This window comes from Ostrinia furnacalis, unplaced genomic scaffold (assembly GCF_004193835.3).
Source record: "Ostrinia furnacalis isolate ACB-3 unplaced genomic scaffold, ASM419383v2 OfSCF1475, whole genome shotgun sequence".
NCBI classification, from domain to species: Eukaryota; Metazoa; Arthropoda; class Insecta; order Lepidoptera; family Crambidae; genus Ostrinia; species Ostrinia furnacalis.
This window is the reverse complement of record NW_021131714.1, coordinates 91106-109548: the sequence shown is the minus strand read 5'-3', so window position 1 is coordinate 109548 and position 18443 is coordinate 91106. Positions and strand designations below refer to the sequence as shown.

The 18443-nt window shown below is 40.1% G+C and overlaps 1 protein-coding gene across 5 annotated transcripts in view; it reads left to right on the top strand.

Annotated features, from left to right (window-relative positions):
- Window positions 1-9574, top strand: part of LOC114352906 (apoptotic signal-regulating kinase 1) — a 33583-nt gene extending 24009 nt beyond the window's left edge. Inside the window, exons 18-25 of one of the 5 annotated variants that reach the window (XM_028304669.1) lie at window positions 1632-1727; window positions 3168-3261; window positions 3975-4157; window positions 4620-4884; window positions 6735-6879; window positions 7716-7832; window positions 8708-8735; window positions 9318-9574. In XM_028304669.1, the coding sequence (XP_028160470.1) occupies window positions 1632-1727; window positions 3168-3261; window positions 3975-4157; window positions 4620-4884; window positions 6735-6879; window positions 7716-7832; window positions 8708-8735; window positions 9318-9464 (1075 nt within the window). In that variant the 3' untranslated portion in view covers window positions 9465-9574. Of the gene's footprint in view, window positions 1-1631; window positions 1728-3167; window positions 3262-3974; window positions 4158-4619; window positions 4885-6734; window positions 6880-7715; window positions 7833-8707; window positions 8924-9317 lie in introns of those variants that run through there. The other 4 variants (XM_028304668.1, XM_028304671.1, XM_028304670.1 and 1 more) reach the window with 4 other exon arrangements.
- Window positions 9575-18443: the final 8869 nt, after the last annotated feature.

Sequence of the window (18443 nt, the reverse complement as noted above, 5' to 3'; positions counted from 1 at the left end):
GAGCCACTATTCTAAACTAATTAAGCCACTATGATTTGAGAATTCAGCAAACTTAAAACCTGTTTTGCTCTCATGGGAATGTACCTTTATGTGACAGTGAGAGAGATGGATAGAGTAAATATGTAAAAATCTGTGCTAAGGATTGAAAATTCTAACTGTACCTGATTTTAAAAGTTAGAAGAAGTAAAGTAGAAGTGTAGAATAATTTTAATCCTTAAAGGCATGATTTCTGTTGTTTTCCGTGTTCAAATCAATCGCATGGATTCTTAGACGCAGTTTACACGTGCATTAGTTTTAGTGAATGCATGGTTTTAGAGTTAAAGCTGAGTTTTAGCGTTAGCATGATATAATTTTGTTATTTTGGCGAATGAGGTTGATTTGTTTTTATTTCATTCTCAACCCACAAGATTTAAAATAAAGAACTTTTAAAATTACATCGTCAAATCAACTCATATCTGCCAATGTCTCATACTGTAGTTAAATACACTTAAATTCCCATTATTTAAAAGAGGATTTTGGTAATAAAATTCTTACTAATTAAACTCAAGAATGCTTCTTGTATCTACAATAATCAAGTAATTTTATTAATGTATTACATTTATATGAGTTTTAAATGTCTATGGGGACACGGACACATTATATTTAAATTCGCATGAGATATAACTTTTAATATTAAATAAGAGATTGTGCAATATTAAACGAAACTTATGCTTAGATAACTTTCAAAGTACTGCTATCGTGAAAATCGGAATGCGGTGCCATAGTAAAAGAAAACAGTAAAGCACCTTCATATTAGCATCTCAAGGACGTAGCGCATTTTTATTAACCCGGTGTTGACCCCTTTCTGGGTTGATAAGTGTGCTATAACCTTTATTCTTTCTTTTCAAACTTAGTAAGCAAACAGCTAAAAAAAGGAAATATGTACGAAACAACTACATATTAAAGATATTTTTGATAACTCCGTCAAATAACTTATTATTTACTAAATTGAAATTTCATCTGAATTTGCGACTTAAGTAGTTTGAAGATGCTTTACTTTTGCCTTATTTATATATTGGGGCGAATGTTCACAGTCTGCCTGTCCTTGTCGTTTCGATGTTACCATCATACTATCAGTTTGGTGGCAGGAGCTTGTGTCGATATTTATTGCTGGATTGAGTTTTACATGAAATCAATTGGCATATATACATTCCCATTATTTCCTCTTGACTGAAGTCTATGCTTCATTTTATTCAGTATCATAAGAAATACTTCTTTATATGTGTTTAGAAACATAGTATATGAGAGATCATTTTATGTGAATTTTATCAAAATTGTTGCTGCAAATCTACATGCAACGATAGAATAGATTTCGATATCGAAGTTATACAGGCCATTGCAAAGAACATAAGCGACAGAACGCAAGATGTTTTCATTTCATTGATTATAAATTCATTGATGCCTGCATCGTGTGAAATGAAGTGATAATATGCTAATAAACAAACGTCCTTCACCCCGCATCGTTATAGAAGCAGAAACGCCAAAAAAGACTCTCAAAAGTCGCACATTTCAACTCCCACGGTTGTTAACACCTGTCTTAACATATGTCGTTTGCTTTGCACCTAAGCCTGTGTTTGTTTTCCCGCAAAAAGGGTGAAAACGATCCGGTCTAACCCGACGATTACACGGACGGCTTCGTCGATGCTCTCACCGATACTGATATACCCACCGGACTTGTCTACTAGCAGGTAATTTTAAGCGTTTTTAGTGTCATGCGAATTGGTCCACGCACGCGGCATTTGACAGAATAGGACCCCATCGGGATTCTGTATGTAATTTGATCAATCAGAGCAAAATAGGTTCACTCCCACTTATTCCATGAACGTAAGAGACGACTCAGGACATCAGGCCTGGGGTGGCCTGGTGTCCTTAGTCGTCTCTAATAAGACGCTTAGCCAGAATGTAGAGAGTAAACGGAGAAACGTTTGCCTCTGATAAGTTAGAAAAGGTTGCGTCGTGTTCCAGCAGGCTTATTCCACTATTCCCCGTTGACAATCCCCGTCAACGGGGATTAGTGAACTTTTTGTTCACTATTCCCCGTTAACGTTAAATTGTAACTTATAATGGGGAATAATGAACTAAAAAGTTCATTAATCCCGTTAACGTTAAATTGTAACTTATAATGGGGAATAATGAACTAAAACGTTCAAAATAAAATCCTAATAATAACGGGGATTAATGAACTTTTTAGTTCATTATTCCTCATTGAAAAGCTCCAATTGGCGTTAACGGGGATTGTCAACGGGGAATAGTAGAATAAGCCGCCTCAGCAGTGGAAACCAAAATGTTGTAGACATTGCCAGATTAATCCGCGTATCAGACGTGCTTTAATAAATCATGGATTAGAAAAATAGTATTATTAGGCCAATCTCGCGTGCGTGGAATAATACGCCTGACACTGAAAATGCTCAAACAGTTTAAATGCACCTTAAAGAGTTCATAGAATACTATATTTGTCAGCTACTTTCAACTCTTATCGATATAGCGGAAGCTATTTTGATTCTTATTTTATCTGCAATAATTAAAAAAATGCAGCAGATATTAAGTACTTTATTAACTTGACCAAGTGAGTGGAAGAAAAATAGCGCTAAAAGGACATTGTCAAAGTTACAAACTAGTTGCACATACGACAGTGTATATTGTAAAAATAATAATAATAATTTATTTAGATAGCTAACAATAAGGGGAAATAAAATTGTAATGAGATTAATATTATTGAATATCGTTAATAGTAAATCATTTCATTTCTTAAGTTAAAGGTATACTTCAAAATCATAAAATATTGCATTCTATGAAATCATTTTAACACAATCACAAACCATAAGCTTTTTCACTTCACCAAAACCACCAACACATTTTTGTAGTCAAAATTTTACATACAGTTTTCGTGTAAATGCTCAGTCATTATTACTAACGCTATATTTACTAACCTTTTGTATTACAGTTAAATAAATATATGAAATTAGTTTAACTACGAAATAGACCGTTAAGGAAGCATGTTCTGACTGTTCCTTAAATATATTTGCAAGAAAATTAAATATGGCTCTAGAAAAGTCAATACACGTAAAAAAGCATGCTTCCAAATCCTATGTATTGTTAATATTAAAATGTTATATGTATCCCTACAGTACTATGCCAAATACTCCGTCCACCGATGAGATGGATAGTAGCGATACTATCCTCAACAGGCGGAGTTCTTCGGGAGGTCTGCTGTCACCTGAGGTAATTAAATTAAAAATATTTATTGCCAGATTAAATATACAAGAAGACTCATAAATGGTTCAGTTTTGAGTAGACATATTATACAAAACTAAATTGGTGGCAAATTACCTGTACTAAAGTGCCGTCGCCGAGCAGATAGAATTTCGTACAATGACCCCAAGCTACCCATCCTTATCGCTCATGTGTAATTTATTGCTGTCGCGGCTGTGCAAAGGGCGGCCGCAGTGAGTGACTGCTCGGCGACCGGATTTTATAATCCCTTGCACGAATGTTCACTCATTACAAGTCACCCTGTATAACTTTCACTACTTGGTAATATTATAAATCTTTGGACAAATCTTTGGACAATTTCACACAGCGCCCGCTAGCCCCAAAGTAAGCAACTCAATGCTTGTGTTATGGGTGCTAGCTTAACGGATATACTACTTATATACTTTTTTTTTTATTAAATACATACATATTATACATATTTACACCCAGACCCGTCACAGAAATTAAAATTCATCATTTCAATTTCTGCCCGGCCGGGAATCGAACCCGGGACCTCTCGGCATAGTAGTCCGTTCTGAACCACTACACCAAACGGCCGACAATATTCTTGTTGTTTCAGCCGAAAGACGTCCACTGCTGGACAAAGGCCTCCCCCAAGGATTTCCACAAAGTCCGGTCCTGCGCCGCTTGGGAATATTCTTAATTTCATGTTTTTTTTTCAGGTGGACATGACAAGCGTACCTCGTTCATCAATAGACGTAGAGCACGATGGATTTTATCTATTGAAAAAAGACTCACAACGCCGTCTCACTCTTTCACGAGTGTTGGAGCAGGACAGTGAAAAAATCTGCTCAAAATGGATGTTGAGTGTACAACAGGACTTTGGTAACACTCTTCTTACGATGGTGAGTTGGTCAAGTGTTAATTTGCTCCAACATTTTATTAAAAAGAAATAATAAAATACTTAGTTAGTCAAAAAATGCCGGCTACAGTGACTGGTTGGGAAGATATGTAAATAGATGTAACCTAACCAGTAACAGTGACTTGACGGGATATTTCTTTCTCCAATTCAGAGTCACATTGTTACACGTTACCTACATTATGACTGGTTCGGAACAAGCGGAAAAAACCGCTTATAAGATACATGCCTAAGAACGCTAAGGACTTGTCACATTTTGTTCAATGATTTTACGCCCGTATTCACAAACGATGCTTGCTTAAGTGCAGCAGCAAATCGAAAGCACCGCGTTGAATAGGGCTCTGTGATTGGTTCGTGTGTCACCCCGTGCGTCCACGCGCACTGTGAGACGTCATAGTAACGTTTGTGAAAACTGGCGTTATTGACAAATAAATATCTTTTTCAACAGCATCACCTAGAAACCCTCCGCCTAGCGCTCAAGGACTACATAATGGACCAGAACAGAAGCGTCATAGAACAAGCCATCACAACCTTGAAGGAGGAACTGGACTTCGACTCCAAGGCCATAAACGAGCTTCATGCCGCCATCTATATGTTCCAAGAGGCAGTGAATGCGGTGCTGAGGATGCACAGCATAAAGCCCCATTGGATGTTTGCGCTGGATAACTTAGTGAGAAATGCTGTGCAAGCTGCTATTACTGTGTTGTCGCCAGGTTAGATGATTTTGATTTTTTAGATAATTTTCATTACGTTTCTAGTACAATCTGTAATTTTTTCCGTAAAATAACAGTAACGAATGCCATCTGCAAGATCAGACAAAAGTGAAGAATGTATTAAAACTGGTTGGATTTTTTAACTTGTACAAATCACAAGCTTGTAACTATTATTGAATAAAGATTCAGCTCTAGTGTCGCTATATCGTCATAAGAATCGTCTTGGTTTTATAAGTTTCGTAACTCTGTAATCTATTCTGCTGAGTTTCAAACGAACAGCAACAATAAGTATTTTTCTCAGTAAATTTTTACATCGTTCTAGTAATACAAGTTATTTGCCTATCTCAGAATACAAGTTATTTGCCTATCTCAGAATACAAGTTATTTGCCTCTAAATAAGTCTTTTCACCCTTGCAACCAAAGTTTCCTTGAATAAAGCTAGTAACTTTTCTTGAATAAAGATTCAGCTCTAGTGTCGCTATATCGTCCTAAGAATCGTCTTGGTTTTATAAGTTTCGTAACTCTGTAATCTATTCAGCTGAGTTTCAATCGAACAGCAACAATAAGTATTTTTCTCAGTTAATTTTACATCGTTCTAGTAATACAAGTTATTTGCCTCTAAATAAGGGTAGCGCATTTTCTTACATAACTTTTCAATTCCTATCATTGGAGGTCCGAAAATATTTCTCATACAATTTGATACCATAATGATCATTCTTCATAAAAAAATTAAAACCTACATATTTAAAAACATAATCATTGATATTCATAATATCACTAATCATACACTTAGTTTTTACTAACATTTGTTTTCTTATATTTTTCTATACTAATGATCGAAACTCATAATCATTCGAATAAATAACTATAATATTCATAAACGTGATGTATCCTAATATTTGTTTTCATAAATTTATGACTCATAAGTGTATTTATCCATATTATTGAAAATCATGATGTCTATATTCGTATTTTAACATTATATTAATTTGAAATGGTCCAAAACAGGCAATATTTTGGCCACAAAACTAACGTGACAGAAACGAATCGCTGCAAAACCGACTCCACGTAGTCTTGTCTGCCCTACCCCTAGAGTGTAATTTAAAAGCCGGAGGCGCGGAGGGAGGGCAGCCCTCGCCCGCTGTAACGAGGCTCAGGCGCCCGGGCGAGCTGGAGCGGCTGAGGCTGGTCGCCGAGGCGCCGAAGGCGCCGATGGCGGTCCAAAAAGCCGAAGCTGCGGAAGCAAGCGTGGGTGCCTGAGCCTCGTTACGCAAGGGCGGAAGGGCTGCACATCCCGCAGCGCCGGAGACGAGGAGATACCAATGCATGCTGCATGCTTGCTTTCATGCTGCATGCTCTGCTGATTTTTTTTAAAGATACGAGTATATCTGTTATAAAGTAAATTATTCTGAACAACAACATTATGAGTTGAAGTATGTTCTTAGTAACAACATTATTAATTAAAACAATATGATCAATGAATGTTATGAAGAAAAAAGATCTGAAACTAAAAATTATGTATTTTAAATGGTTCTTGGTAGTAACAGTATTGATAAAAAAATTATGATTACTAACTGTTATGAGCTCCGATGATAGTAATAAAAATGTATGAATAAAAAAAGTATGAAAAATAAAATTATGAAGAGAGATTATTATGAACACAAATCGGTAGTAAGACAAAGAATAGGATTTAGAATTTTATGTGAGCCAATATAGAACCCTAAATAAGTTTTTTCACCCTTGAAACCAAAGTTTCCTTAGTTGTCAAAAGCAGATTCCAGTTCTATTGTTACAAAATCCAGCATATCCATGTTTGGTGCATCTAAAATGTATTCCTTTAACCATTCCAGAGCTAGGCGCCAACTTGGCGGGACAAGAGTCTCGGCGCGGCGCCAACAGCGGCTGCGCGGCGGCCGACGTGGCCACTCCTTCAGCCGTGTCCACCGCCAACTCCCGCGACCACCAGCTACACCAGCTGCGCCAGGAGAACCACAAGTGAGTAGCTAGAGCCGGCGCCAACTGGCGGCAGGAGTCTCGCGGCGCCAACAGCGGCTGCGCGGCGGCCGACGTGGCCACTCCTTCAGCCGTGTCCACCGCCAACTCCAGGGACCACCAGCTACACCAGCTGCGCCAGGAGAACCACAAGTGAGTAGCTAGAGCCGGCGCCAACTGGCGGCAGGAGTCTCGCGGCGCCAACAGCGGCTGCGCGGCGGCCGACGTGGCCACTCCTTCAGCCGTGTCCACCGCCAACTCCCGCGACCACCAGCTGCACCAGCTCCGGCAGGAAAACCACAAGTAAGTGATCCAAATGAGAAGGCAAGATAATCATCACCAGGAAATCTCGTTTCTACTGCAGGACCATTACCAGAGGAATATGGATACTCCCCACACTGATTTGACTGTAGTCTGGTCCGTGAACACGTAGAATTTTGTCCAATGACCCCTAGCTACCCATCCTTATCGCTCGTGAGTAATTATGTAGCTATCGCGCTCGCACACTCACTGCGGGTGCCAGTCGCACAGTCGCGACAGCAATATAATTACGCGCGAGCGATAAGGATGGGTAGCTGGGAGTCATTGGACAAAATTCTACGTGCCCGCGGACCGGGCTTTAGTTGGAGAGGCCTTATGTTCACAGATTAGTCCCTTAGTCGCCTCTTACGACATCTACCAAACGAGTGAGAGTGGTTCTATTAAACTCTACTTGAGAGTGGTTCTATTAAACTCTGCCTTAAAACTACCTAACTACTACGTGATTTTGTAGAAAATATGATAAGTCACTACTCAGAGAGAGAAAGCTACTAACAATACTAACGTGTATGTTGTTTCAGGTTACACCAAGAGCTGATAGACAGCTATCAGCAGTACCAGGCGTTGCTTAGACAAATACTTGAAGAGCAGCGAATGCAGACTCAAGTTATGCGAGATCTCGTGGACAGGAGGCCGAGGTAAACATCTTCCAGTCTAATAAAAGTTATTAATATCATAGACAAACAATAGGAATGACGATTCGTACTTATGTGCAGCACATAGTTATGACCTATTTTTCTGTGTCTCGTTTGTGGGGCAATAAATGATGAAATGAAAAAGGTGAACTTGTCATTTTCCAATTTTTGGGGATGAATACGAAATGACAGTTTTTCTTGGTCCAAAAGCAATTACACATCGAATATTTAGTCCAGCGCAGCAGCCCTTCTCGGAAACGCTGTTTATGTAAGTAGTTTCATCATCGGTCATGTGGGAATTTCGCTTTGCGCGAGAGGGATGGCAACAATTGAAATTGAAACTTCAGATAGCGTTTTTCGGAGTAGCTCCCGCAGTTGTCTTTGAATACAGAACCTTAGCAAGACATTTTAAATTTTATTAAATCATCAAAGCAAGCTAATAATAAGCAGGGTTCGAAATTGTCAAGATAATTACGCTTCATGATAATTATCGGATAATTATCAACAGTATAAGATACATTTTTCATATAGTTTCATAAGAAATTCTGACGTTACATTGTTTTAAGTCGAGTTATTCATTTCGAATGTTGCTTTATGTTTTAGTTGCTTATTGTTGTCAAGTTATCTATAAAAATAGATAAATATTTTGACGCTAGCTAAAAGAGTGATCGTTGTGGAGCTAAATAGATATAGGTTTTATAACTATCTATGTTGATTAACGCCCGAAGCAAGTGCGGAAATACACGTTCGAAAACTTCGAATACAGTTCACTTTCACAAGTGCATTTTTTTATTATCAACCGATAATTATCCATCTGTTATTATCAAGATAATTATCGTTTCGAACCCTGATATTAATAAATAAATTTTACTTCTCAGGAGTGAAAGTCCTGCAGAGATAGACGAGGAACAGTACAGCATCCTCCGCGAGTGGGCGTGCCCTAGAGGCGTGCCCGACTCGGCGGCGCGCGCGCTCGCGGCGCACGAGTACACGCTCGGCGACCTGCTGGCGCACGCGCGGAGGGAGGACATCGCCCGGCTCCAGCTCAAGTAAGTGGCGGTGTCTCGGGTCCATCTTAAGTAAGTGACGGTATATCCTTAAGTGAGAGTCCCCAAGAGACAGACGAAGAACAGTACAACATCCTCCGGGACGCCTTTAGGGCTAAAGGCGTGCCCGACTCAACGAGTATACACTAAACGATTTCTAGCCAAACTCACATAGGGAGGACATAACTAGGCTGCATCTCAAGTAAGTGACGATATATCAGAAGGGAAAGCCCCGTGAGTTAGTAAGTAATGATATCTCAGGAGCGAAAGCTCCCGAGAGGTAGACAAAGAACAGTACAATGATCCGAGACAAGGCGTGTCTTAAAGGCGTCCGACTTAATGAGTATACTTACAATTAAAAAGAGGGAGGACTTAATTAGGCTCAGTCTCACTCAAGTAAGTGACTGTAAATCCTCAAGTGAGAGCCCCCAAGAGACACGAGGAACAGTACAGCATCCTCCGCGAGTGGGCGTGCCCTAGAGGCGTGCCCGACTCGGCGGCGCGCGCGCTCGCGGCGCACGAGTACACGCTCGGCGACCTGCTGGCGCACGCGCGGAGGGAGGACATCGCCCGGCTCCAGCTCAAGTAAGTGGCGGTGTCTCAGGTCCATCTTAAGTGAGTGACGGTATATCCTCAAGTGAGAGTCCCCAAGAGACAGGCGAAGAGCAGTACAACATCCTCCGGGACGCCTTTAAGGCTAAAGGCGTGCCCGACTCAACGAGTATACACTAAACGATTTCTAGCAAAGCTCACATAAGGAGGACATAGCTCGGCTCCAGCTCAAGTAAGTGACGATGTGTCAGTAGTCAGTAGAGAGAGCCCCCGAAAGTTAGTAAACTTAGTAATGACATCTTGGAACGAAAGCTCCCGAGAGTCAGACGAAGAAAGTACATTTGTCCGAGACTGGGCGTGCCCTAAAGACGACTCATTAACGAGTATACAAAACAGAGGGAGGACATAGCCTAGCTCCATCTCAAGTAAGTGACGATATAAACATGACTTGAAAGAATCGACTGTCTAGGTGAGACTTGAAGCTACGACATTTCGCTTACTGGATCTAACGAGTTTGCGCTCAGCGATTTCTAGCATCACGCGCAGAGGGAGGACATAGTCAAGCTCCATCTCAAGTAAGTGACGGTATATCCTCAAGTGAGAGTCCCCAAGAGACACGAGGAACAGTACAGCATCCTCCGCGAGTGGGCGTGCCCTAGAGGCGTGCCCGACTCGGCGGCGCGCGCGCTCGCGGCGCACGAGTACACGCTCGGCGACCTGCTGGCGCACGCGCGGAGGGAGGACATCGCCCGGCTCCAGCTCAAGTAAGTGGCGGTGTCTCGGGTCCATCTTAAGTAAGTGACGGTATATCCTCAAGTGAGAGTCCCCAAGAAACAGGTGAAGAGCAGTACAACATCCTCCGGGACGCCTTTAGGGCTAAAGGCGTGCCCGACTCAACGAGTAATAAACTAAACGATTTCTAGCAAAGCGCACATAGGGAGGACATAACCAGGCTCCAGCTCAAGTAAGAGACGCATTAAACATGACTTGAATGAATCGACTGTCTAGGTGAAACTTGAAGCTACGACCTTTCGCTTACTGGATCCAACGAGTTAGGCTATTTCTAGCATCACGCGCAGAGGGAGGACATAGCCAGGCTCCATCTCAAGTAAGTGACGGTATATCCTCAAGTGAGAGCCCCCAAGAGACACGAGGAACAGTACAGCATCCTCCGCGAGTGGACGTGCCCTACAGGCGTGCTCGACTCAACGAGTATACACCTCAACAGAGGGAGGACATAGCTAGGCTCCATCTCAAGTAAGTAACTATAACTCAGAAGCGAAAGCCCCAAGAGTTAGTCAGTAATGATATCTCAGGGGCGAAAGCCCCCGAGAGTTAGACGAAGAACAGTACAATTATCCGAGACTAGGCGTGTCTTAAAGGCGTCCGACTTAATGAGTATACAATTAAAAAGAGGGAGGACTTAATTAGGCTCAGTCTCACTCAAGTAAGTGACTGTAAATCCTCAAGTGAGAGCCCCCAAGAGACACGAGGAACAGTACAGCATCCTCCGCGAGTGGGCGTGCCCTAGAGGCGTGCCCGACTCGGCGGCGCGCGCGCTCGCGGCGCACGAGTACACGCTCGGCGACCTGCTGGCGCACGCGCGGAGGGAGGACATCGCCCGGCTCCAGCTCAAGTAAGTGGCGGTGTCTCAGGTCCATCTTAAGTGAGTGACGGTATATCCTCAAGTGAGTGACGCAATAAACACGAATTAATTGGTCTTAGAGTGACATAGCTAGGCTCAAACTTAAGTAAGTGACGATGTATTCTCAAGTGAAAGCCCCCGAGAGTTAGACGAAGAAAGTACAATTAGGCGAGACTGGGCGTGCCTGACTCGACGAGTATGCACTAAACGATTTCTAGCCAAACTCACATAGGGAGGACATAACCAGGCTCCAGCTCAAGTAAGTGACTATATCTCAGGTGAATCTTAAATAAGTGACGGTATATTAAAAGCGAAAGCACCCGAGAGTTAGACGAAGAACAGTACATTTATCTGAGACTGTGCGTACCCTAAAGGCGTGCCCGACTCAACGAGTATACACTAAACGATTTCTAGCCAAACTCACATAAGGAGGACATAACCAGGCTTCAGCTCAAGTAAGTGACGATGTGTCAGTAGTCAGTAGAGAGAGCCCCCGAAAGTTAGTAAACTTAGTAATGACATCTTGGAACGAAAGCTCCCGAGAGTCAGACGAAGAAAGTACATTTGTCCGAGACTGGGCGTGCCCTAAAGGCGTGCGACTCAACTAATCAGAGCGAGGACATAGCTAGGCTCAATCTCAAGTAAGTGACGATATCTCAAGTGAGAGTCCCCAAGAGACAGACGAGGAACAGTACAGCATCCTCCGCGAGTGGGCGTGCCCTAGAGGCGTGCCCGACTCGGCGGCGCGCGCGCTCGCGGCGCACGAGTACACGCTCGGCGACCTGCTGGCGCACGCGCGGAGGGAGGACATCGCCCGGCTCCAGCTCAAGTAAGTGGCGGTGTCTCGGGTCAATCTTAAGTAAGTGACGGTATATCCTCAAGTGAGAGANTTATGGACGCCCCCTAAGGGTTAAATAATTAGTTGTTTCCTTTTGAGGTTAAGAATGTTTTTCTTTTAAGAAGCATTTTAGTATTTATGATGCGGAATTTACTACGGCGTAGTAGCATCGTTTTTCTCTAATGTAGCTCGTAATAATTCGAAGAATTCTTATGGCCACATTCCAGCTCCATCATCTGTACCTCTAGTAGGAAAAACTTTCGAGTTCGTTTCGTTGCGTATTCAAAGTGTCATCGAAAAATTTTGTATGAAAAATTAAACAGCGCCCCCTATATTATAGCCGCCCTAGGGGGCGCTGTTTAATTTTTCATACAAAATTTTTCGATGACACTTTGAATACGCAACGAAACGAACTCGAAAGTTTTTCCTACTAGAGGTACAGACCCTGTTTACATATAGAATTGAAGTAGGTACCTACTCGTGATTTGTAAAGTAGTTTACCGTAACTATGTAAACCCTAATGTAAATAAATAAATACAAGTCAAACGAGCCTCAACTCGATGGAGTCGTTTTATTCCGGAGTTCCTATGGGGTCACTGACTTTCTAGCTCTATCATCAGATCAGCTCCATGTCATCATAATATTGCATTGTCATCCGAATTACATGTGTATCCGAAATTTTAACTCAATTGGTTGTCGTCAGGAAATGGGTCTAACTAAGTAATTCAGCTTGCAAAATTCCACCCGAACAAACATACTTTACACACAACATACATTGTAAGCTAAATAAAATAAAATAAAAAATATTATCCCTTACAAAATGTTCATGGATTTGAAATTTTTGTTAAATATAAATACCTTACTATACGGTGCGCTAGTTTAGAATATTTCGGGCGATCACTTGCGCCTGGGTTGAATGACATCGACATCAAGGTTCATCAATTCAAGTTTAAAATAATAGGCAGTAATGTATGAAGAAAGAGCTTCTATTCTGTACCTACCTATGCCCGAGTATTTTTGATCGGTGTCAAATCGGAGTTTTCGTGCGGGGTGCGCGGGTGTTGTGCGAAGCGTGAAGGTCAAACGCTCAAGGTCATTGAGGACTCTAATCGCCTTAAATTAGATAATAGAAATAACAACCCCCAAGGGTGGAAAATTGGGGATGAACTTTTTTATACGCAATATCTCCGCCGATTATAAATCAACTAGCTTTCCGCCCGCGGCTTCGCCCGCGTGGAATTTTGTCTGTCACAGAAAAACTTTATCGCGCGCGTCCCTGTTTCAAAAACCGGGATAAAAACTATCCTATGTTCTTTCCCGGGACTCAAACTATCTCTATGCCAAATTTCATCAAAATCGGTTGCGAGGTTTAAGCGGGAAAGCGTAACAGACAGACAGACAGACAGACAGACAGACAGACAGACAGACAGACAGACAGACAGACAGAGTTACTTTCGCATTTATAATATTAAATATTTTAGTTCTTTTTTGTTTCTTTGAGTAATATTTGATTTTAATATTGATTTGATTTTAAAGGTGGAAGAAAAAACGTAAGAAACTATTAATAGCAGGGTTACTAGCCAATGGATGGCTAATAATGGCTATTAATAGATAATAATCAGTTATTAGTCGGCCGTTTGGTGTAGTGGTTCGAAACGGACTACTATTCCGGAGGTTGCGGGTTCGATTCCCGCACAGTACAAACATTTGTGTGCATGAACATATTTGTTTGTATTGGACTGGGTGTTTTCTATGTATAATATGTATGTATTTACAAAAAAAAAAAAGTATTTAAGTATGTTTATATTCATTGTCTAGTACCCATAGTACAAGCTTTGCTTAGTTTGGGACTAGAAGCGCAGTGTAAAATGTCCAAGGATATTTATTTATTATTTATTTATTATCCAAACTAGCTGGCTACAAACCCATCTCTACTTGAGGCTCTTGATATTGAATGAGCTTTTGAGTTTCATTCAGTGTGAGTATTAGGCACATCTAGTTAGGTACATTTTCTTAAAATAATCACGAGGAGTTCCCAGATAAACCTTAATGAATTGTTACTACTCGACTCGACTCTATTTCTAGCTAATTGTGTTGCTCGTATAACTCTTATGCATATTCGCTGCTCAGATGTTATCTGGCCTCTATATCGGCGGTCTAATATAACTCCCAGTTATCTAGCGCGCGCCATACAGCGGAACCGCGTAGGCGTCGCGATCGATCAGCTGATTGCCTCGGATGGGACCTGCTGACAGCTACACGTCTATATTACTTCCGTTCGATTTAGAGCATTTCTCGTATAGTTAGAGCATTACAATTCGAAGCATACGATAATGATATCAAACGAATCGCGAATGATATCTTATGTATTTTTGTCTTCGAATTTCCAACTTCATCCAAATTTTTCTTTCTTCTTTCAATCTTCCAGGCCACTTGCAAAGATATGTTGCAGTGACAACAGCAAGTCACATAAATATCCAATGGTTATTCCTATTTTAAGTGGATTATATTGCCAAAATTAATAATTAAGATATTATAACATTACCACATTTTACCGAATATTAGCACGTCGCTATTTTCTACTGGTTATCGTACAACTTGCATGTTGTGCTATGATAATGATTAATCAAGGAGACGAATGTGTCCTTAATTCAATTATATGCTCCTGATTGAATAATGTAGTAAACATTTATTTTTCACCGGAAGTGATTGGTAACTGATTTTGTTGCGCTACTTCTTGGCACTTCCCAAATATTTATCTTAAGGTGCGGAACCTCATGAGGAATGTTGAGGTCTCATATCGTTTCGGGGAGCAAATCGGAAAGCATTAAAAAGTAAAGATGCAGAGGCCGCGCCTGCCTCGCTGACACCATTCGTGCTGCCTCTTATTACGCGTGCAAACATCGTTTCGAAAGGATCGTAAACTGGCATGTTTATGTAAACTGATTATTATTTTATCGGAGGACAAAACTCGATACACTTATCGCATAACACGGCAAACACCCGAGAAATTATTTAATTCGCTCACGTAAGCGAATGTATTTGTTTTTTGCAAAATTCCGTTTTATGATACCATTTAACATATTGATTGAATAAGTTTCTTATTATCAGTGTCGTTTTTAATTATTTTTGCTTTTATCACGATAAGCGAACGTGATTTGTTACTATACAGTGTGTAGACATTGCAGTTTTCCTCGTGCAAAAAAATGTGCATTGATGATTGTACCTACTCAACACGGTTTTGTACATTTCATCCTTACTGTCTTCCATCTACTATTTCCTCCTATTATACGTATTATAGCGATTTCCTAGAAAACTAATTTTCAAAATGGGATGAATAGTTTCAGTTGTTATTTCCCCCAAAATTAGGCAATTTCCTTGCAAACAATATCAGTAATCATCGATATTTAACAAAACTTAAGCTGGCGATTGACTTGTTTACATGCACACTAATATTATTATGTAAGTCTATGTAACATTATTACCACAGAGTCATTGGTTTACACGGTTCAGTATCTGCCCTACGTGCTCTGCCTTACTCGATACTCAATTTTAAGTATAGGTAGAGTCGGCGTGAATGTCAAAATAAATACTTTCCAGGACTTTAATGCCTGTTTTCACCATCAATCCCTAATTTTTAAGTGACCCCTTTGGAAACAAAATTCCTGATAAATGCTACCATAGGGGTCACTTAAAAGTTAGGGATTGATGGTGAAAACGGGCATTAGTCCAGTAAAATAAATAGACGACATCACATCAAGGTCTTTCGTAGTTGTTACTGCAGCATCTTGTTGTTGTATGTTCGTTTCAGCCAAATGACGTCCACTGCTGGACTTAGCTCTTCCCGGGACAGAATCTGAACAGATTGTAACTGATGGTATTTTGCAACAAATAGGTACCTATGGTTTATTGTACTGTAGATTCGGTGGTCAGCTTTACTTCGCTGACGTCACTGCCGACGTCAGTGGCGCCGTCTCGTCAAGGCTCTTTCCGGCAACGTTTTCCCCTGACCCGGGTTTTTCTCGGCACTCAGGCTAATCGATTGATCCAGTGATTCATTCCGGCACTTCTAGATAAACCTAAATGCAATGCAAAATTTAATTTTATGTCTATACTTACTTACCTCTTCTTCTTGTCGTGTCGACAACAAACCTACACAGTGTCAGCTCATCTCATCATCGTATTCAAAGTCCGTTACACTTAGTTATGTCTATAATCAGATTAAAAAACCACTTTGAAAAGTTGAATTACATATCTCCCGCGCGAGTAAAAGTGTGATATAATTACAAACATGTAATATTATAATTTTTCCCCTTTTTGGAACTGTAAAGTGGCGAAAGCAATTTTACGCTCGTGACGTGGTGCCACCACATTCTATAACTGCTGTCTAATAAGGCTCCTAAAAACTTCACTCGTTTCGCTGAATATGGTAAATATGGAGTAGGCAGCTAGGTAGTAATTGGTACATTTGACGTGGAATGTATGTCAAACGAGATGGAATCTACTACCTCCACTATTTTGATGATTGCTGTCCTCTGACCTTTCGTCACGCGTCGTTTGCCACGTGTAACAGTTTTACAAAAACCTACTCACAAAACTATGCAGACTTCAGTCCACGTCTTCGAAGACTGAAGTATTATTGACTCACAAATTATAGTACTAAAAGCCCATTGATATTTTTTCTTGGTTTAAAACCAGTACCTAGAATTCTTCAACGCTTTTAACGGGAGTACACTACAAACACAGATATTTACAAACTAACCTTTTTTTTTATAATTATAAATTCGTAAATTGTAAAGTCATACTTTTGAAATATGAATAATGAATGGATGCGTGTAAGGCTTATTTACACTGTCTTTTGAGAGGACATTGAACTCATTACGTACTGAATGCTAATTGTGACATTTTTTAACATGTAACACAACAGGGACTGGCAGGTAAGTCGCCATATTGACATGACTGCCAAAATTCATGAAGTCTTTATTTTGCAATTCAGCAAGGTTTCTGTAGTTGTGGTTTGTTGTAATTATAAGCTATTGTAGTAGATAATTCGTAGCTACTTTAACATGGTTGTTGTTATTGAACGCTTGTAAAAATAGGTGTAGCAGAGCGCACATTATGGGTCCTATCATGGGTTTGGTTAGGCTCATCAAACCGTTACGTAGGTTTTGTATTCGTGACGATTGTGAAACTAATTTGAACATACAAATACTTTTAAATAAGAAACATTAATTATTCATATGCACTTTTATCCTCAAGTCAGATTTGTTTCCACTTAAATTATTCAATAACTCTGCTATAAGTTAACATTGTTAACTTGACTTTGACTCACCTTTGGGTCAAGAGATTTACTTATCGGAATCAATCCCTACTTAACTCATTCCAAGATTATGGTAAAGTAATGTCCGTTTTCACCATGAATCCCTAATTTTTAAGTGACCTCTTTGAAAACAAAATTCCTGTTATGTGTTACCATAAGGGTCACTTAAAAATTAGGGATTGATGGTGAAAACGGGTTTAAGAATAGTTTATCGACAGTTGACTAGCTGTTATAAGACGACACTATCATCCACCGCGGCACCGGCTCCCTGCAACTGTATCAATGCACTTTATATTTTTTGATTCTTCACCCACCCTTGTCAGCAATGAGTGACCTCCATGTAAGAATCGTTCTCAGCACTTGTGTGTGTTATGAGGTAAAAAATTACCACAATTTCCCGCATGGAGTCACCGGGCAGTATGCACGAACAGACAGACATTCTAATTTGATTAGTATGTTCGCTCGGAAGTCTTCACCGCACATGCTAAATAGCACAGTATTAGGGCTAAATAGTCACATGTACAATAGCTTTAATATGTAGATACGACAGAGTAGAGAATAGAGTTTCAAACTTTATCCGTTCAACCCGCCTTCTGAGCACTGAATCATTTTCATTTTAGGTTATTGTAATTCAAACAATCTATGTCCTACATAACCAAATTGAACTAATTATACCCAACGCAGCCTAGGACCTCCAGTCAAGAGTTCAACTCTTTAATTACTTCCAAAATCACGGAACCACCTATGTATACTTTCATGAATGTTTACAGGGTGTTAGGTAAATGGGTATATGAGCCGACACTAGCCCATGTTAACATGGGCATATACATGGTATGGTGAAGTCAGAAATTTGATATCATCATTTTTTTTTTTAATTTTCATACAAAATAAATTTTATAAAATCTGATTTGTATGAAAAATAAAATAATTAAAATGAAGATATCAATTTTCTGACTTCACCATACCATTTATATGACCATGTTAACATGGGCTAGTGTCGGCTAATATACCCATTTACCTAACACCCTGTATAATGTAATGTGCTATCTATACCTTGATTTTTTAGAATCCAGCAGAGATGTAAACAAACACTTTCATACACAATTACACCATAATCACTTACGTGTTCATAATATCATACACATTATTTAACAAGCCCATGAAACCAACTTTATTTTCACGTTTATACAAGTTTGAAATCAATCTNTACATT